The following is a 22,009-nucleotide window of genomic DNA, read 5'->3' on the forward strand; positions in this document are numbered from 1 at the left end:
TATTTATATATATATATATATATAAATATATATAATAACATCAAGTGGTGGATTTGATGGGAAATAATATAATTTAATGGAATTTTCTAATTAAAAAAAAAGGGTAAAAAGAGAGACGACGTCATTGGATGTAGGGCCCGATGCCCACGTGGGAGGAACGCGAGGATTGGTGGAGAGACGATTTCAAGAGATTAAAATCTAGCATTGTGTTTGTCGCTTACGTGGCTACAGTGTTCAACCTCCACGTGACACGTGGGCAGGCTTGGGTCACCCTGGATTTGCGATGCCGTTCAGACTGCCACCTCTGCCAACGGTCAATCCGACGATCATCTGCCTTTCTTTCCACGTCGGATCATAAATTCTTAATATTATTGCGTTTTTCTATATAATTTCTAATTATTTTTGTAAACTTATTTTATTGAATATTATTCTTATGATTTTACATCAAGGAAAAAGGATATAAATACAAGGTCCTATGGGATGAAAAAGGCAACAAATAATATAAGATAAAATAAGATAATATATTCTTAATTACAAAAGAATATATATACATTAATACCCTCCCTCAAACTCAAGGTGGTAGAGTAGCTGTCAGCTTGAGTTTGGTACGTATCTCATTGAAGCGAGTAGATGGTAAGGCTTTGGTGAAGATATCGGCCGGTTGCTCAGTGATGGAGACAGGTTGCAAAAGAAGTGTGTTGCTCAAGAGATGATGACGGATGAAGTGACAATCATTTTCAATGTGCTTTGTACGCTCATGGAAAACATTATTGTGGGCGATTTTGATGGCACTACAATTGTCACAATGAATGAGAGTAGGACCCTGCTAGGAAACACCCATATGAGCAAGAAGCCAACGAAGCCATAAAAGTTCGGCGGTATATATATTCTTGAAGATATTAATGTATATATATTCTTTTGTAATTAAGAAGATATTATCTTGAAGATGTTATCTTATTTTATCTTGTATTATTTGTTGCCTTTTTCATCCCATAGAACCTTGTATTTATACCCTTTTTGCTACAAGACGAGCCTTATAACGCTCAATAGTACCATCAGAGTGAGTCTTGATTTTGTAGATTCACTTGCAGCCAATGGGTCGTTTACCAAGAGGTAAGTCAACATAGTACCAAGTGTGCGTCTTTTCAAGAGCCTGTAATTCATCATTCATCGCTTTTTGTCATAAATGGTCAGCACTAGCCTCTTGATAAGAGGTAGGTTCAATAAGGGAAACAATAGTAGACAAACAGTGTTAATCTTGAAGATGAATAGGAGGTTCCCTTACCCGAGTAGAACGACGAGGAGGGGTGTCTAGAGGAGGTTTAGGACTTCTATCAGAGATGGACGACTGGTCCGAGGTTGCAGAAGTAGGTGCAGATTGAGCAAGCTCATTATCAGGAGTGGACTCAGAGAGAGAGAAAATGTCAATAGATGTGTCAGTGAAGAAAGATTGAGGACTAGAGAAGGAGGCGTGGAAGGAGGACAAACGAGAGAACATAGTGTACTCCTAAAATGTGACATGGCGAGATATACGAAGTCTATTGGAAAGCGGATCCCAACAATGAAAACCTTTATGTTCTGTGCCATAGCCAAGAAAACAACAAAAGCGGACACGGGGTTCAAGTTTAGTGTGTTCATGAGGATGTAGGAGAACAAAACAAGCATAATCGAAGACTTTAAGGTTGGAATAGTTAAGAGAAGTACCATATAGTGTTTCAAATGGAGAGATGTTTTGAAGAACGGAGGAAGGAAGACGATTGATAGTACAAACGGATGTAAGAGGTGCTTCACCCCAAAATTTCTCAGGACATGAGGTAGAAAGAAGAAAGACACGAACTGAGTCAAGAATGTAGCGATGTTTGCGCTCAGCACATCCATTTTGTTGAGAAGTGTGAGGGTAGGAGCGCTGAACAAGAGTGCCCTGTTGGGAGAGAAAAGATAGAAGAGTGGAGTCTTTATACTCCAAGGCATTGTCAGTGTGAAGGGTTTTGATAGGACAAGAGAATTGGGTGCGAATCATATTAGCAAACTCAATATAAGTGCGAGATAATTTAGAGCGGTGTTTGAGAAAATAAATCCATGTAAATCGAGAGAAATCATCAATGAATAACACATAATAGCGATAACCATGGACAATGGAGGTAGAGGCAGGACCCCAAATGTCAGAATGGATTAAATCAAAAGGTTTATCACATATAGAAGTGGATGTAGAAAACGACAAAGCAGGTTGTTAGCAAGTTTGCAATTTAAACAATTAAAAGGGACAAATTTAGTAATCCTATTTAAATTGTTAATGGAAATTAAATGACGCAATTTTTTCGGAGAAGCATGACCAAGACGAAGATGCCACTGATTTGTATCAGAGTCAGTGACAGGGGCAGAGATGGATGAAGGAGAAGGAACCTGAAGTGATAGGAGCTCAAATAATCTTCCCACTTTGCAACCCGTCCCAATCGTCTGTCCCGTCTGCGGATCCTGAACCTGAAAACCATTGGGAGAAAAAGAGATAGTTAAGCCAAGGTCACACAATTGACCAACAGATACTAGATTAAAGATTAAGTTTGGGACACAGTAAGTATGAAGAAGATTCAAACTGGGGGTATTGATGGTGCCCATGTGAGTGATATTCATACAATTGCCATCAGCAGTATAAATGGGAGGTAAAGATTTAGCAGGACTAGGAGTGCTTATAAGAGAGTAATTAGATGTCATATGATTGCAACAGCCAGAGTCAAGAAGCCATCGATTACCTGGTGAGACGGCAAATGCAAAGGAAGATGATGAAATCAACTGATTTAGTAAACTTTGAAGATTACTTATCTGAAACTGGGGAGGTGGTGGAATTATCCGAAGCAGCAGCAACAACAGAGGAGTTACTGAGTTTAGTAAAGTTCTTTGCTCTTGTAGAATAGCTTCGAGGTCGAGGTGGTTTTATGGGACAATTATCCAGAATATGACCTAGCTTATGGCAGTACCTGCATTCTATTTTAGGACAATTAATAAATATATGACCAGTGAGCTTACAATTCTTACAAAATGTGCTTGATGCTCCAGATGGTGAATAAGTGCTGGCAAGAACAGCATCATAATGTTTGGAGAGATTGATGCCAAGATGTTTTTCTTCAAATAATATTTCTTGGATAGCAACATCCAATAAGGGTAAGGGGTTGTAGTGTAATAAGGCAACCCTAACAGATTCATATTCTAGAAGGAGTCTCATAAGGACTTTAATAAGACGAAGATGATCTTTACTGATTTTAGCTTGATCAAGTTAAGTCCAGATAGGTTGAAGCACGGTTAGATACTCATTAACTGATTGACCAGCTTCTTGATTAAGATTAACAAGGCTATTGTGCAACTTCTAGTAATGCGCTAATCTGATGGACTTAAATCATGTAGACAAAAAATTCCATAACTCCTTAGCATTTTCAAAAGCATCAAATTGTGTATGGATAACATGAATTGACGTGTTACTAATAAGCCAGGTAATAATCTGATGATTTTTGCTGTCCCATTCTGCAAGGCGTTTGATAAATTTGCTATCATCTTCCTTGTCTTGTTTGGTCGGTTTGGTAATATCTCCTGTGACAATGCGCCATAATTTTCGTCCAATTAAGAAGCTTTTTATTTGATTTGTCCATGTAGTATAATTAGAGCCATTAAGAATTGTGCTAATTGGACGAGCAATTTCACTTTTCTCCATCTACTCACAAGAAGAAACTAAGTCAGCGATCGAAAATAAATAAATAAATAAATAACAGGGCAATTTCGAGTCGGGTTTCACGGAGATGGAGCGATTTTTCAGGTTTTGGGTCTGATGGAAACGTGAAGAGATGGCTTCGAGTCTGATGGAAAAGCGCGGGTTTCGGATCTGATGGTAACGCGGAGAGACGGTTTGGTGGTAACTCGGAGAGACGGTTCGAACACGCAAAGAGGCGGTTCACGGAGATCGGACTGTTCACAGAGACTTGATGGAACCATGAAGAGATCGGACGTTTGACGACGGTTTTCACGGAGATTGAAGCTGAACAGGCCGAAAACTGTAGCACTGAAGGATCGATATCACATAAATGGAGATTATGGATGGACAGAGAGGTTACAGAGTTCTGGTCTTCTGAGCGGCGGCAAGACGGAACGTGAAGAGATCGGAGTGCAACGGAAAGACAGAGTCGCGGACGACGGCGATTTTTGGTGGCGACGGCAGCGCCTGAACAGTCACTTAACCTAGTGGCTCTGATACCATATAAACTTATTTTATTGAATATTATTCTTATGATTGTAGGAAAAAAGGTATAAATACAAGGCCCTATGGGATGAAAAAGACAACAAATAATACAAGATAAAATAAGATAATATCTTCTTAATTACAAAAGAATATATATATACATTAATAATTTTCATATCGAAAAAAGATAAAAGTTTCATTACAACGAAATTACAAGTTTAACCTTGGTCTTTACTTCTACGTGAAAAAGAGGAATTTCTATATATATCCATATATTTAAAATAAAATGATTAATTTTGTTTATAAATATAGCCATTCTTTTTTTAAAATTTGAGAAACATGTTTTGACTTCATTTTCAATTTTTAAAATTTCACAATTAGGTCTGATTCTGAATTTTAAAATTGCAAAAAAAAAAAAAAAATCAATAATAAGTTGCAAAAAATTCACAAACATGTTTTTCTTTTAGAAAATAGATAATATACTTTTTAATGTTCAAATTTATTCAATTTGGTAGATCTTAAAATTAATAACAAGAAGTTGAATTTATCAAAGCTGATTTGTTTAGTATAACAGAATTTGAGGTAGGAGATTTGAATCGTAGATCTCATGGTTACTAATAAATTAAGCTAAGCTCCTGTTGAGTATTGAAATTGATTAAACAAATTATAATGACGAGTTAGAACGTGAAGTTATTCAAACACATAAAAAAAACAATAACTATTTAAAAAATAAACTAGTGGTGGAAAATATTTTAAATGTTTTGTTAACTAAAATAGAATTGCCAGAAAACAAAACCAAGAGATTCCAAACAAATAAAGAAATAGAATAGAAAGTAATTGAAGAGACTTGAATAAAATAGATAACACACTTTTTTATGTATAAAAAAATAATAAAATAAGATAAAAAAGATAACATTAATGTACTATATTTCTCTGGCCACAATAATATTTATTATTATTATTATTATTTCAAAAAAAAGTAAACAATTTTTATAGGAAAAATCTAAAATAATAATAATAAAAAAAAGGTCCAATAAGAAAATGCCATGTAAGTTATATATATGAAAATGGAAGTAACATCCTCATCTGATTTGTTGGAATTTTCCTATCAATAATTTCTTCTTTCCTTTTCCAATAATACGTACGGTTCCATTTCTTCCAACCTTGTAATTATGATAATTTTCAAATATCCAATTTATAATGTTATAAAAAATATATATCTAATCTATTTTTTTGACTTCTTGAAAGTTGGAAAATAGTTATGCTTTAAAATTTGCAAAATATCATTTTTATGTCGAAATGTTAAATACAAAATATCTATTAAAAACTAAATTGTTTCTATCGTATATATTGATCCACTTCATCGATGAAGCTGAGCTTCTTAGTGAAAAAATCTGTAATACAAAAATACATGCCTTTTTTAAGACGTTTCGCGACTCTGCTCGAATGTGCAAACAAAATTTCAAGTGTTCCGTCGTCTCTAAGGTAAAACATCTTCTTATTTCGTCGGTATGAACTACACTGGAACCACATCGAAATATCAACACTCGATGGACGCACTTATAGGCTCGTAAACAAAAATTAAATACAAAGATTTTGGCCAAGAGAGTAGGGTAGTAGATGGGAGAGAATTTGAGAGGAAGAAATTGTTTGTTGTGTTAAACGAGAAGGGAAATGGGGCACGTATATAGTAGATGGGGTGGGAGGCTCTAATGGTTGTTTCTATGACAGTCGGTAATGTAACGGTCGACCGATTTGTAATAAACTCAACGGTCAATTACGATTTAACATAAAAAATGGTTTTGAAAATTCAAAATAAAATTTAGCAAAAAATATTATATTATTATTTTTAATTCCTCGCCTCACTCGACTGGATGGACGACGGTGGCAATGCGCGTGGAGGTATCGATAAACTACTTTTGCCTATCTCCTCTTCCCTTCCAAAACTTGAATGTCCCTTAGACCTTAATCTTATAAATGAACGTATGTATTTATGAATGAGACTTTATAGCAATGTGGGAATACATGACTCAGTATATCATAAATTATAAATCTAAGGGAAGGAAAAGTTAAGTTATGTTTGATTTGTGATTGTAATTTTATTTTGGAAGATAAAAGAATTTAAAAGAAAAAGTTTTTTTTTTTTTCATTTTCTGGTTTAAAGGATTATATAATGTGAGTAAGAATTGTTAATTAATTAACGTGTGGATAAAATATAATAGAGTAGTAATGTTTCAAATTTAAAGATGGGCAGATGCAAGTGTAAGTGATATTAATGATGTTGTTGTTGATATTAAATTTCATGTCTAAATACTTTCTTATTGAAATTCTATTTTTGAGTATGCTACACTATTGCTTCGTGGATTGTATTAAGTATCTTGCTTTCTATTTTTAATTTTAGTTTGCCATTATATTACTTTTCGTACAAATTATCCAACTGTATTGTGTTTGGATTCACAAAATAGATTTGAGACTTAATTAAAGGGTCAGTGGTCTTCATTTATGTAATTTGTTCTTTTTCTAAATTATGGAATTATCTTTTTTTCATCTAAATTATTTTCGTTATTTAATGACTTTTAATAAAAATGAAATTTAAATGACTAAATTTAATATTTATCGAAACTATATAAAATCTATCCTTCAACAATTGAAATAGGATAATATGACGAAGTTGATCAACAACCCAATCGACTCGATTGGGTTGGGGAATCTGATTATTACATTTTTGAACGGGGTCGATCCGAATATATGTGTGTGCACACGCGTATGTATGTATGTTTAATTTACCAAAAATTTGACCTACCCAACTCAAATAAGGTAATACGATAAAGCTGAACTACCCAACCCAAACTGTTGGGCTGGGTTGGAAAATCTGATCATTACATTTTTTAATTAGGTCAACCCGAGTGTGTGTGTGTGTATATATATATATATATATATATAGACACACACACACGCATGTATGTATGTATTATGTATGCATGCATATATGTGTCTGTGTATGTAAGTATTACTTTTTGGGAAATTACATCAGATAACAAAAAATTTAGAAAAAAGCACATCTTATAACACCTCTTTTTTGCATATTACAAATATGACAAGTAATTAATGATATTAGACGATTATCAGAGAACTATCGGAGGACTGTTAAAATACTATCAGAGAGTTATCCGTTTTTAAATTTGCTACTCTTACAATTTAAAAAATGTAGTGATCACATGGACCCTATTATCATAATTTTTTTTTTTTGTTATTTTTGCAAACGCTCATTACTTCTTTTAGGTTTAAGTTTAACCTAAGTGCATCGCCTCCCAAGTTGTCCCATCTTAGTCTCTCAGCCATCATTCATCTGTCAATCTCTCAATCCTGAGAATCATCCTCAATTCTCTATAGATCATAGTCCTTTGTCCCAGTTCTCCATCTTCCTTGACACACAAAATGTACACTCACATCTACATCTCAAAGTTGTTTTCCTACGTGACACTACCTACCCAAAATATTAAAATATTAAGTGAATTTTAATTTGATTCTCTTAAATTGTAACTCTATAATTTATAGAGTATTGATCTCAATAGTTTCTTTTGTATTTATTTAGTTTGATTCTCTCTCTATTTTGTTGGGTTAAGTTTATATTTCTATTTCACTTTTATCTCTTGAAATGACAATAGTCTTCTAGGTTGTCGCATATTTTGAATGGATGATTTGAATGATAAAATTTATTTATTTTTCTTAAACCTTTAATATTATTCGATTGTTTTATTTTAAATAGTAATAAACACAATCTTATATGCGATCTATATGTAAATCTAGATTTAACTTTCTCTTAATTTACTTTTAATTGTAATAACAATTACCATATGCATGTTCTTCATGTTCCCTCACTTAATTAATTAATGAGAATTTGTCGATTCATGTTTTTTTTTTAAATGACACACACATATGTTCTTATATGTTCATATACGACTATAGTTAGTTGAGAATGACCCACATGTCCCGAGACCCGTTGAAGGCATAAGAGAAAAACACATTTTTCTAATCCTACATTGGAAAATTTAAGAATGGGAAGATAGTACATAAAGAGAATCACTCATAAAAATTTGTTAAGATCATGTGTACTTGGTGGTGATAGTATATAATGGTATTGGTAATTGTGCTTGTGTGAACAAAAAAGAAATACTTAAATTTCCTAAAACGTTCATTTTTTAAAAAAAATTAAAACATTTTAAAATCAACGTGCAGCTAATTTTTCCAGATATGAGTTGATTTTTCATACGTTAAATATTCTCTCTACCAATTCTCTTTTGTGATTATGAGTGATACTTTCTCTTCATCTGATTCTAATATTTCGTTCAACGAGTACACGTTTCAAGGGAAAGTTGTGTTAACCGTGGAGTGAAGAGCAACCGACATTATCATACTATAATTGTGCAAAAAGTAAAAACTTCTTTCAAAACAATGGTTTCCACGACACAACTATGTTCTAGATCTAACTATCTGCAAAAGAAGTAAAATAATGTTCGATATAATTAAACTATACGAACGAATTAAAAGTAGACATTTTATTTTAATTATTTACACATTCGATAATTAAATCATAATTTATTATTAAAAGAAAAAAAAAAGACTTTTTTATGATTTAAATTTCAATTGAATTTAAATTATTCAATAGAAGTTTAAGAAAAACAATCCTTATAAAAAAAAATGAGTTTAATAATTTGATTATTACCAAAGAAGAAAAGTTAATTGAGAAATTGGCAAAACATCTTTGTATCATTTTAAACACAATACCAAGCAAAGCAGAGAGGATTAGGCTTATTCATTTTAATTAAGCAACCTTAATTATTGGGTTCATTGAATAAGCAACTAAAGGGTTTGTCTTAAACGTAGAATTAGAACAAAATCACTTTCCATGGAAATCTTGTTTAGATATTTGGAACTACTCCAAATTTGGCCATACAATTCCAAACTCAATCACATGATGTCTTCATTTTATCAAATTTCAAATATTATCACAAACCTCTAATTCTCGAGGTCAAAGTAATGGGAATGATAATCACGGTTTAGAGGTTAAAATAACGTCTCGAACTCAGCGTCCCAAACAATCTCTTCAATTTAATCTATGCAAATTCAACTTCAATAGATTACATATAAAATTTACTAAGAGTACAGTAACTAAAGTTTGACTATCGAAAGAAATTAAGAATGTGTTTAGAGGTGATAATTTGGGTAGTGATTTTAGAAAAAGAGATTTTGGTACCATTGATTTTGAAATAATCAAATTTATGTTTGGTATGTTGGAAGTGATTTTCGTATATTTATAATTGATAATGACAACCGATTAATATTATTTTTTGTTCCAATATTTAAAGTTAAAAAAAATCACTACCAACAATAGTTTACACAAAAACCGAGTTAGATAACCATTTTAGAGTTATTTTCATTTAACAAAAACCACTTATCACATAATTTCCCCAAAATCAATTTTAGTATATGTCAAACAATATTATTTGAAGGAAAATGATTTTTCCAAGAGAAAAAAGAGATTTAACCATCTCAAAATCACCTCGAAACACACTCGAATAAAACATCAAACAAACTTCAAAGAGACAAAAAAATGACGTTTAACTTTTTTGGACAAAAAAAAAATGACATTTAACTTTTTTGGAAAAAAATGACATTTAACTTTTTTTTTTTCTCTTTTAGAAAATAGATAATATACTTTTTAATATTCAAATTTATTCGATTCGGTAGATCTTAAAATTAATAACAAGAAGTTAAAGTAATAACAAAAATCATTTATCACATAATTCCCCCAAAATCAATTTTAGTGCACGTCAAACACTATTATTTGAAGGAAAATGATTTTGTCAAGAGAAAAAAGAGTTTTTAACCATCTCAAAATCATCCCGTAATATACTTGAATATAACGACAAAAAAATGACATTTAACTTTTTTGGACAAAAGGGAAGAAAAATAAGTAAAGAGGATCGGGATGAAAATTGAGTGCAGGACCTTAAAAACAATGAGAAACATTACTTTAATAGATTTAATAGGAATTTGTTTGATAACTCATTTGTTTTTCGTTTCTTTAAATTGAATTTTAAAAAACAACTGTATTCAATAACTAATTCATTTTTTTGTTTTTAAATCAATAAACTTATTTTATAAACTAGATAGAGGAAAATGAAAAAGAAAAGTTAAAAAAAATAACTTTTATTTTCCAAAAACAAAAAACAAAATTAGTTACCGAACATATATAGATTTTTGCTTTGATAAACAAAAATTATAAAACATAAAAATAAAAAAAATTGAAATGGTTACCAAACGAGTCTAAACAATTAATCATGTCAATCTCTACACTTAACCAAAATTATTATTATTATTATTATTTTGAGGGAAAATCCAAAACTAAGAGGCCTGGAAGATGAGTAATTTTACGTCCAATAATTTTGTAATAATTGTCGAGTAATATTTGACAATTGTCAAGTAACACAAATGTGTAAAAGAGGAGTACTTAATGGTGAATTTTTTATTTGGTCACATTAATCGATTGCAAAATAATGTTGTACGATGTGAAGACCAAAAAGATTTGTCATGTGACACGATGTGAAGAATGTTAAAGGTGTGGGTTCGACGACGGTTGGCAAAATAATATTCTCAAAGTTGAAAATTAATTTTCTTGATAATTAATAGTTGGTTGCTTACTCGGTTGCAACTATTTTTTTAAAAAATCTAGTCTAATCGCACCATGAAAGTTTCATTTTATAAAAATGAATTTGTTACGTGATATCATGTGAATGACCAAATAGCTAGTAAGTTACAAGCAAATTTCCTCCTCTTGTCCCAAGTTAGTCTACGATGCTCGTTTGTTACATATATTTCTTTTCTTTTTATGTTAAGTAATAACTCTTATCGAACTTTCATGAGATCATCAACAAGAACTCACTTAAGTGACATCAACGTAGATTGAGGACCAAAAGGCTCGTGGTTTAAAACTTCCAAACTTAACTTAATCGACAATAGAATTTGATTTATGAATTTGAAAGAAAGTTGAAATCTTCCCTCTCTTTCAACTGCTCAACAAAAGTTTCAAGGTAGAATAAATTTCATCCTTTTGGTGGTGATTCTTATCACCGTTAACAAATACATGAATTTTGCTTCTAATTTCAATCCAACTACAACCTGGAATTCTTTTCAACCCCTTCTCCTTCATTTCCCTTCTTGCTAGCGACACATTTTGCCACTTTCCAGCTGCAGAATGCGCATTCGACATCATTACATATGACGAGAAATCACCTGGATCCAAGGCAAGGATTCTTTGAGCTGCAAGCTCCCCAAGTTCCACATTTGAGTGAATTTGGCATCCCCCAAGCAACGCTTTCCAAAACCCGATCCCTGGATTGAATGGTAGGTCATGTATAAATTCCTCTGCTCGTTTAAACTGACCCGAACGTGAAAGCAAATCAACCATACAAGCATAATGCTCGGCTTTTAGCAGGTTGGGGTTAATGAGTCTAGCTTGATTGAAGTACGAATAACCTTCATCAACCAAGCCAGCATGATTACAAGCCCATAACAAGCTAAGAAACGTCACATCATTCGGTTTGCAGCCTGCAAGAATCATCCTTTGATAGAAATCTATGGCTTCCTTTCCCCTACCATTTTGAGCAAACCCACCAAGGACAGCATTCCATGAAACTACGTTTCTTTCATTACGTAATTTATTGAAAACCAACAAACTATCTTCCATACTTCCACATTTTGCATAAAAACTAATAAGCGAATTACTAACAAACACGTCCAGCTTGCCGAAGAACTTGACAGCACAAGCATGAAAACTCCTCCCTATCCCAATAGAAGCAATATTAGCAGCAGCACATATAGCACAAGTAAAAGTAGATTGAGTGGGCAAAATCCCTTCTCTAAGCATATCAACGAACAAATGCACAGCATCCTCATTGTGCCCCTTCTGACTAAACCCACTAATCATCGAATTCCATGACACAACGTTTCTCTCGGGCATTTCATCAAACACCCGAAGAGCATCATGAATCCTCTCAATTTTCAGATACCCAGATATTAAACTAGTGTAAGAAACCACATTTGGCATCTTGATATCATCAAAAGCTCTTTCAGCTTCCTCAATGAAACCCAACTTAAAATACAAATCCAAAAGCGCACTACCAACAAACACATCAGAATGAAAGCCAGTTTTTATGGCACAAACATGAAGTTGCTTACCACTTTGAATGTCTCCAAGTGCCTTTGCAGAATGAATCACAGTTCCAAAAGTGAACTCGTTGGGCTTTAAATTTAACACTAATATTGCAGAGAATAGATATAATGCCTCTTCGTGTTGGTGCTGCCTTGCGCAGTGCCCAATTGCGGCGGTTGCTGAAACCACGTTTAAGTGAGGCATTTTGTCGAACAGTTGGCGGGCAGCCAATTGACCGCCGGAAAATGGGGTGGTTTTGGATCCAAGAGGTGGAGTACCAACGGCGGCATTGCCATTGGGTTTGATTTTGGTCAATTGCCTACAAGATGATGTGAAAGGTTTTATCCATATTCTTATGGGTTTCATATGGTGAAAGCTTTTAGTTTGGGTTGAGAACTTGAACTTGAAGATTGGAGATAAGACGGAGGAGGTTGAATCGTTATTGTTTTCAAATCTTCAAGAGAGTTGCAACTTCATCGATTAAATCATTGTTGAATTTGATAAACGTACGTTGCGATTACATGACTAGAAGACATAACACTTCCTCCATAACTCTCCCCCTAAACACATCTTATCATAATTCTAGGTTTATCATAACCCTAACCATTCCCCAAACGGTCCCTAAAAGTTTGATTTAAGAGCACAATAATTCTTTATCGGTCTTATGACTAAATAAAATTTGTTCTATAAATATAACAAGATGACGATTTGTAAATATACCAACCATAATCAAAACAATAACATATATTAATATTTTTAAAAAAATTATAAATATTATCGTATCTACCCATTATCGAGATGGGTTCTGTGATAGAAATTTTTTATAGGGGTTTTAACAACTATAGCCTAAAATATAATGTCTTATTACAAGTTTAACCAAATGTTGGGGGTATTTTAAGAAATATGGTTTTTTTTGAAATTATTGACAAAAATAGGGTGATGGGGCAAAATATTGTCAAAAATAGAGTGAATCTGGAAATTTGGAAGGAAATCGTGTATGAGGTACACGATTTACTATGAATTCGTGTACCTCATACACGACTTGCATGGAAGTCGTGTACGGGGTACACGATTTCCACATCAGCTTGGACTTGTTGACCGTCCAAGTCCCGTCCAACGTGGCAAGAAGTCGTGTACCGGGTACACGACTTCTTTGTTTTAATTTAATATTATGTTGTTATTTTTATTATTATTATTATTATTAGTATTATTATTATTATTACTACTATTATTATGTTTAGTGTTGTTATTATTATTATTATTATCATTATTAGTATATATTATTATTATTATTGTAATTATTATTATTATTATTGTTATTATTATTATTATTAGTATTATTATGTTATTATTATTTTTATCAATATTATTATTATTATTATTAGAATTAGAATTATTATTGGATGACAACTCAAATTATGTTTAGCAAATACTTGTGTTAGTTTCCTTTATGAAGATTTTAATATAATTTCGGTGTAAACGATATATTATAAATTTCAATTGAATCGAGATAAATTGTTTGTGTACTAAATGTGTAAGTTTTCAAGAGTTTATAGTCAAATTTCTTAGTAAAAAACTACCATACTTATAAAAAGGTTAGACATTTAAAAAATTAATTAACAATGTCTTATACATTTTTAATTGAAATTAACAAGAATTCAAAATTAATTTACAAACTTTTAATTATCCTCATCACCCTCTACGACATCATCGCCTTGCCGTCGTCGTCTACGTCGCATGCGTCTACGATCTGTGTTGGCAACAGTAAGTCGTCGAGTTTGTTGAATAATGTGATCTACGCGCTCTGTGGTTCTATCACATATTTGCCCTAAAGCTTCTATATCGTGTTCCACGGAGAAAGTTTGTACTACGTCAACAAAATCATACTGAAAGATTGCAAGTAATACAAACCAAATTATTGTTTTATTTTGATTAAATGTATAAAACAAAACTTATTAAATCCTTACCATGCAATGATAGAAAGCGCCCTCTTGGGTGATAAAGCGTCTGGTAATCGACCTATACCAAACAAAATAGTTCTCTGATACCGTCGGTTCGCTTGTAGTGGGTGCTTTAACCCGAAAATCATATCGCGAATTCCACACTCCGATATGTTCCGCATGAATCCGACGCCAATCTTGATCATGTTTACCCCTTAAATCTATTTGATGCAACCTCTGATCTGTGTAGCTAATCGCTGGTGGCGTTTGCAACATATTAAACTGTCGCAATACGCAATCTGGTTGATGTTTCTCGACTTTCGCACTACCAGACAAACTGGCAGTCAACCTGACTGTTGACTGCCACGTGTCAGGAAAACGTGTACGTGGTATACGACTCCAGTCAGAAGTCGTGTACCGCGTACACGACTCCAGTCATTTGTCGTGGCCCCCGTTCACGACGCCGACCCAAATCGTGTACGCGACCCACGATTTTGGTGAAGTCGTGTACCAGGTACACGACTTCACTACCCCATTTTTGACAATTCTTTTTGATTGGCCCTATTTTTGATAATATTTTTATAAACTACATTATTTAAAAAAAAATTCCTAATGTTGTCAAAAAATTTATAAATGTCTTCAATTTTACACAAATGTATAGTTCAAAAGACCAAACTACCCATCTTTATTATTAATAATATATTAAAACTATTTTAAAAATGAAATAAAGAAAATAGACTAAGACTTGCATTTATTAGTTATCATATGTAAATATGATACGTAATTTATTCTATTATGATAATATTATAATCCAAATTACTCCATAATTAATTTTCTTTTGGTGATTTTGTTAAAATAAAAATTCACTCTGTCCGATCTCTCCATTCATTATTTTTTATTATGTTTATCTCCCTTAAATTTTTCTGGTGAATAAGGGTTTATGGTTATATACAAAATTTGTTAGTGTATATGAAAAATATATAGTATATTACTTAGTTTATGTTTTGAAAAATTTTTAGGGTATATGAAAAATATATAGTATATTATGTAATTCTAATAGATTCGTAGGATATATGAAAAATATATAGTAAATTTTATGTAGGTATATGAAAAATATAAAACTGATAATGAAAATGTGAAAGAATTAAATGAAATTTTGAGATATTTGTTTAAAAGTATCTATAAAATAGGTAACTTTTTTAAATATTTCTTATTCTTATTATTATTCCAACATAACCTCCCTTCTCACCATTTGATCTTGTCCTAACCATGATCCCGAATGTCTCATCTCCCAGAGCGATGATGGAATCTCATTCATTGATTTTGGCTTACGCGATGACTCACCAATTTTCATCTTTTTCTGTCCCCTCAATGCCGATGATGGCGACGACATTGAAGCTCACCGATTCTTCTTTACTTCTTCTGGTGCCAGATGAAAATTGATGATGATTTATGTGGTGATGAAAATAATATTGATAATTTGTTATACGTTAAATTTAATAAATAAAGTATTTCCATATTTGAAGAGATTTTATTTGATAATAATTACAAATCTAACCTAAATTATATGGTAATATTGAATATAATTAAAATTATATTTTAATTATTAGTATAAGCAAGAGAGTAATAAATTACGTAATAAATTTAATATAATGTAAATATGGAAATATTTTGTATTTAATTTCAAAATTCATTTATGATTAATAATTATTATAAAGTTATAATTGCCCTAAAAATATACTAAATCCTAATCAATTATAATCAAGATAATAAATTTTATTGTAGGACATTATTAAAATTTTATAGCAAAATTAGGTTTTTTATCTTTATGTTTCTTTTTCATATTTACCATTAAAAAAAAGGGTTGAGTGGGATATAACATTGGACCCTAAATTAATTAAGGATATAGCAAAAGTTAAAAAAATTGCAAATATGGCAATTTTAACCAAAAAGACGAAATTACCCCTACATATACACTAAGCTTCTGGAACACAATTTCGAGCAGATTCTTCATGTTTTCCTCCTATTTTCTATTTTCTTCTACTTTCTTCGTACTCCGATTTAGTTTTCCAGTGCCGGTACTACTTTCTTCTATTTTGTTTTCCTTCCGTTGCACTACGTTCTATATTGTTGAAGAAGATTAACCTGTTTGAAGAATATTTTCTTTTTCTATTTCTACCCTCCTCGTACATAATATATTGGAGAAGGAAAAAAATCGTAGAGAAGGAGAATGACGGTGAAAATGGAGAAGGAGAAAATCGCGCCAATTTTCTTTTTAAAACAAAGACAATATTGTGATATATTTTTAAAAAATAAAAAAATTTCTATATTGTAAATTGTTTAATAAATTGACATTATACATTATAAAATCTCTAAAAAAAAAAGTTGCTATACACATTGCCCTAACCCGTACACATCAAAACAAGGGTTTGGGATATATGGGCCTGGCCATTTTACGGCCCAAGGTTAATTCTCACCAACGACGACTTCTTTCTCCGTCGAACCTTCTCAGCAGCCCAACGATTCCGGCTTCTCTGCTGCTTTCATTCACACCGAAAGCGGGAAGTTCATACTCCGACTCCACAGCGCCGCCATGGCCATAGCCACCACCATTTCTCTTCCACTTACCTCACCATCGTCACGCTCTCTTGCTTCAATTCCTTCTCTCCGATTGTCTTTTACTTCTACACTTCAACTGGATTCCCTTCCGAAGTACTTCGCTCGGAGAAGAAGCCCTAGGCTCTCCGTCTCCGCGTCTTCCGCTGGCCTTGAAGTTACAGAGAAAGCGCGGTCGTTGTCTTTTCTTGACCACAGAGAGAGTGGTCTCCTTCACTTTGTTAAGTACCACGGCCTCGGCAATGACTTCATCTTGGTAATGATTCTTTGAGTTTACTGTTTCTATATGTTTTTTGTTTTGTAATTGGCTGTCAATGCGTGTTTGTATTTGAAACTTATTTGTTGGAGCTGTGCATTTGAAATGGTGGAATTCTGAAATCGGTACTTGGTACCTTAACTTTCCGCCGTTGACTCCGGTGATTTTAATCACGGAAAATTATATGGATTTAATCAGAAACTTATTGGAAAGGTTTCTCAGTCAGTTTTCTATCCGTGCAGGGAAATAGTTTATTTCATTCTCAGATAATCAGTCTACCCTTTGTTTATTAGTCTGGTATTGATTGCAATTGAGCTTGAATAGGTTGATAATAGGGACTCGTCAGAGCCTAGGATCACCCCGGAGCAAGCTGCTAAGTTATGTGATCGAAACTTTGGGATCGGTGCTGACGGTGTCATTTTTGCTATGCCTGGCGTTAATGGTACTGATTATACTATGAGGATATTCAATTCTGACGGTAGTGAACCGGAGGTAATTAATTTTTCATTTCATAAACAATTGTCTGTCGCTGTTATTGTATGTCTATCAATTATGTATGAGCCTGAATTTCTTTTGCGCTTGTATGTTATAGATGTGTGGTAATGGAGTGCGATGCTTTGCCAGATTTATTGCGGAGCTTGAGAATTTGCAGGGAAGGCATAGGTATGTCTTCTTTCTGTTTTACTATTGTTTTATCTTTTGAGTCCATTTGTTCATACTTTCTTGTGAACTGCAACGTATTATGGGCAAGCTTAATTAAATTATGATACCTTAGATCTTTTATTTCATGTTTATTCATGCATTAGAATTTCTGAGCGCAGTGTTATTGTTCATGCACTCGCAGCTTCACTGTTCATACTGGCGCTGGTCTGATTATTCCAGAACTTCAGGATGATGGACAGGTATGTTTTGATAGATTTTCTAATCTGTAGTCAACTGCCGTTTCAATTTTCTAGAGATATTGGATGGAGGTTTGGGAGGTTGTGAGGCTAATGCTTCTCTATGGCAACCTTTCATTGGGCTTTTTGTAATTATCAGCTTTGTTTAGATCCTTTGGATTGAAGGCCCTTCTTGTAATTAGTTTGGAGATTTCTTTTGTGGACTTGTTTTTTGTATTCTCTCGTAGGTTCTTTCACTTTTCTCCATCAAAGCATGGTGTCTTATGTATTTTTAAAGGTTTGATAGGCACTTCTTTACCATTTTTCCATTGGCAAATGCAATCAGTGCTTTTATGGGTTCTGTTCCCATCTTAACGTACATGCAATTTCAGGTAAAAGTAGACATGGGTGAACCAATTCTCAAAGCAACAGATGTGCCTACCCGATTGACACCAACTAAAGACCAATCTGTTGTTAAGGCAGCCATAGAAGTAGATGGAGTTGCATGGAGCGTGACCTGTGTCAGTATGGGAAACCCCCATTGTGTAACTTTTGGCAACAAAATTGAGCAGGTGTTAATTTTGCAACATCCCATTCACTCGTCTAAATCTTCTTAAAGTTCCTTTTGTGTATTGTGGCTTGCCCTTTTGTTTTCTTCTCTCTTAAATATAATCACTTGCAAGTTGTATATATTGTGTGCTTGATTTTGAGATTAGAGGCAATAAGTTACACTTCAATATTGAGTAAAAGAATTTCTGAGTACTTCATAGACTCCATAAATACATACATTGTATTTATCATAGTTTAGTTGATTGATTGAGATGTGGTTGACCATGTAATATTAGCTCTATCTTATAAGAGCATTTGAACCAATTGAGTACAAAAAGATTAGGAAGCAACACGAAGTTATCAGGAAGCCTCTGGTGATGGCTGTATGCTCATTTAACATTTAAATCGTTTCTGTCCTCCTTTGATCTAAAATAGCTTATAGCACATCTAAACTCTGCACTGCAACTTGATAGAGCCTCGAGTTATATTTGATTGCCTATATTCATTCAGCTGGTATACTATTTTACTATTCATTTACTATTTGTGCTGATTTTAGCATGGTCGTGACAGAATCTGCAGGTCGATGACATAAATTTAGCTGCAATTGGTCCAAAATTTGAACACCATGAGATGTTTCCAGCACGAACAAATACAGGTTAAATTTTTAGCAAGTTTAGAAATTCAGCCTTTTCTGGTTGAGATGAATATCTTTGAGCAAATGTGATTTTCTTCCAACTATTTAAAGGGTCTTCCCTTCCCTTTCTACAAATGTCATTTTTTTCTTTTACATCCACTAAGATTCTCTTTCTACCCTCGTACAGAATTTGTGCAAGTTTTATCCAATTCACACCTTAAAATGCGTGTGTGGGAGCGTGGTGCAGGTTTGGATTAACTTAATAAATCTAAGTTTATAAGCATATAAATATTGAATCACTTCATAACAAACCTGTGTACTTCCCAATGATACTACAGGCGCAACACTTGCTTGTGGAACTGGAGCTTGTGCAGTCGTTGTTGCAGCCGTTCTTGAAGGTCGTGCTGGACGGGTAAGAAGATTATGTGCATCTTTTAACCACTACAGCAATAATATGATATATTTCATCAGCATAATCAGACAGTATGGTTATTATACAAACAGAAAAAAGAATGCAACTTTCAATCCTTTCTTTGCCTTAAATATCCTAACATCAGATTCAAATATGTGAGACAGAATTGCACCGTTGATCTGCCTGGAGGACCATTACAGATAGAGTGGAGTGAGCAAGACAACCACGTATACATGACAGGACCAGCCGAAGTAGTGTTCTATGGATCGGTTCCCCTACATTGAAAGCAACCTAAAGAATCAGAACAAAATGGAAGTGTCAAATTTTGGCCTCTCAGCCGGTAGGTGGTAATTTATGAAAATGTATCTTCTGTTTGTACTTTCATTTTTGTGTAATGCACAATATCTGTTCTGTGTGAATTATAGTTGTCTTCTGTTTCTTGGGAATAAAATCAATAACTTCTTTGTCATTGCATTTGTACTGTTTTACCATTTCGAACTGGTAGACATGCTTTCCGTTGATTTCTTTAGTTGAATATTGGTTAGTGTTGAGTTAGTCAGAACTCTATCCAATTTTATCATTCCTTCATTCGTACAATTCTTAGATAGACATGATAGTCCACCTACCTAGGATGCATTTCAACTTTCATTGACACCTAATTGTTGTAGGGTCAAGTGGATTGTCCCGTGAGATTGGATGAAGGTGCATGTAAGCTTCTCTGACTAATGCATATATATATATATATATATATATATGATATATATATATATAAAATTTTAGGATATAATTGCCTTACTTTTTATGGTTATGATCTCGGTTTGATTTTGTACGACAGCAGAGTTCTTGGTCTTTTTTTTTTTTTTTTGCCCCACAAATTTTCTTTCCACTCATTTGTACAAATTTTAGTGAAGTGTACTACATATCTAGATTAGAGAAATTGTTTTACTTATCAAATTTCTCCAATCTTCCTATTCCTTGAGAGGGTTTGGAACTATATACCTCTCTTATTCGCTGACACTTTAAATATGTGAGTTGGGCTGTAACTTGCTTCGACCTCCATTCTCCATCAAATCCCAGTTTGATTGAAAGCTATATTATCTGATGAGTCTCTTACATAGAATTTTACAACAGCCTCGAGTTTTGATGAACAAACATTTTCTCATATAGGAATTGATAAGACCGAACACAGATTATGAAGCCATTTTTGGTTCATATGAGAATCGATTCCTAGTAAGATTTTCCAAATGTCAAATGTCAAAATTAAAATTTGACATTTGGCCTTCCAATTCAAATTTCTGCGATCTCGATAAAGATCAAACTTTTTTAGATTAGCTGAATTATATCCTATTTAATCGTTGGGGCATCAATTCATTTGTCTGACATGACAAAATTACCTACAAGGGCAGTGGAGAAATGTGATTTTGCAATTCTTTTATTTTTGCAGCTTTATTTATTTATATTTATTTGTCAATACATTCCCTTTAAAACCAAAAATATTTCTCTAGGAATAACTCTTATTTTAACGGGATGTTTTTGTTAATTAATTCTTAATCTTCGTTACCTTATGGGGAAAATGCAAAAGAAATCTCACCTACTTTCTACAAAATCAACTTTTTTTTTAGAAAAAAAAATCTTATGAGAAGTATTATAAAATCAATATGGTTTTTTTTTTTTTTTTTTTTTTTTTAATTTTTAAATGCTTGTTTTTTAATTTCCTCACAAGGAACCTATGCCAAAAACATTCAAAAGGTGCTACTTTTTTTAAATGTATTAATGCTACAATGGAAATAAAAATTATGAGACGCAGCTTTTTGCAAACCAAATAGATATCAATTTTAAAACAAGTAAAGTAAAAGAAAACTATAAGAAATCAGGAGATTGCCAAATCAGTATTAAGTGTTAATACCGATTTTAATGTTAATAGTATTGAGTTAAATCAGGTCTTGCGCAGGACTATATTCTTCCTCATTTATTAATTATAATGAATCAAGTATTGTTAGACTAATCAAGACATAAAGATTTAACTAAAATTTCAATTTCCAACGAGGTTCAAACGTCTCAATGTTGTCAAACATTTCACTAAATTTCAATAGTTTTATCAACAAATTGCCGACTACTAAAAATTTCAGCAAACAATAATTTAAAATAAAAACATCTATTATATGTACATATCACTTCATACTTTACTTTTCATACATTTTTTTTAACAATAAAATGGAAATATCAATTCAATCTTCAATGTCAATGCTCCGAACCGAAGGAAATGTCAAAACGACACCGTTAG

General features: G+C 32.8%; 2 protein-coding genes across 3 annotated transcripts; one reads left to right on the forward strand and one right to left on the reverse strand.

Moving 5' to 3' along the window:
- Positions 1–11,153: 11,153 nt before the first annotated feature.
- On the reverse strand, positions 11,154–12,978 carry LOC103489927 (pentatricopeptide repeat-containing protein At5g42450, mitochondrial). Its single transcript, XM_008449272.3, has one exon. It carries the CDS (start codon positions 12,804–12,806, stop codon positions 11,295–11,297), a length of 1,512 nt encoding a protein of 503 aa, XP_008447494.2. The 5' UTR covers positions 12,807–12,978; the 3' UTR covers positions 11,154–11,294.
- Positions 12,979–16,772: 3,794 nt separating this feature from the next.
- On the forward strand, positions 16,773–20,817 carry LOC103489934 (diaminopimelate epimerase, chloroplastic). 2 transcript variants are annotated; one of them, XR_007823273.1, is made up of 10 exons: positions 16,778–17,252; positions 17,577–17,744; positions 17,845–17,915; positions 18,097–18,154; positions 18,523–18,702; positions 19,250–19,334; positions 19,501–19,560; positions 19,652–19,725; positions 19,890–20,065; positions 20,394–20,817. XR_007823273.1 is itself a non-coding variant. In XM_008449282.3 (9 exons), exons 1-9 carry the CDS (start codon positions 16,974–16,976, stop codon positions 20,007–20,009), a joined length of 1,095 nt encoding a protein of 364 aa, XP_008447504.2. In that variant the 5' UTR covers positions 16,773–16,973; the 3' UTR covers positions 20,010–20,194. The 2 variants fall into 2 exon arrangements, 1 of the variants encoding a protein (XP_008447504.2); XM_008449282.3 differs by lacking the exon at positions 20,394–20,817 and having other exon boundaries at positions 16,773–17,252; positions 19,890–20,194.
- Positions 20,818–22,009: the final 1,192 nt, after the last annotated feature.

This window comes from Cucumis melo, chromosome 8 (assembly GCF_025177605.1).
Source record: "Cucumis melo cultivar AY chromosome 8, USDA_Cmelo_AY_1.0, whole genome shotgun sequence".
Classification (NCBI taxonomy): domain Eukaryota; kingdom Viridiplantae; phylum Streptophyta; class Magnoliopsida; order Cucurbitales; family Cucurbitaceae; genus Cucumis; species Cucumis melo.

Bases quoted from the DNA above. Each gene is read 5' to 3' on its own strand.
- LOC103489927 (XM_008449272.3), bottom strand. From the start codon at position 12,806: ATGAAACCCATAAGAATATGGATAAAACCTTTCACATCATCTTGTAGG.
- LOC103489934 (XM_008449282.3), top strand. From the start codon at position 16,974: ATGGCCATAGCCACCACCATTTCTCTTCCACTTACCTCACCATCGTCA. The intron at 17,745-17,844 runs GTAATTAATTTT...TGTATGTTATAG, and splicing joins CTGACGGTAGTGAACCGGAG to ATGTGTGGTAATGGAGTGCG. The intron at 18,703-19,249 runs GTGTTAATTTTG...TGGTCGTGACAG, and splicing joins TTGGCAACAAAATTGAGCAG to AATCTGCAGGTCGATGACAT.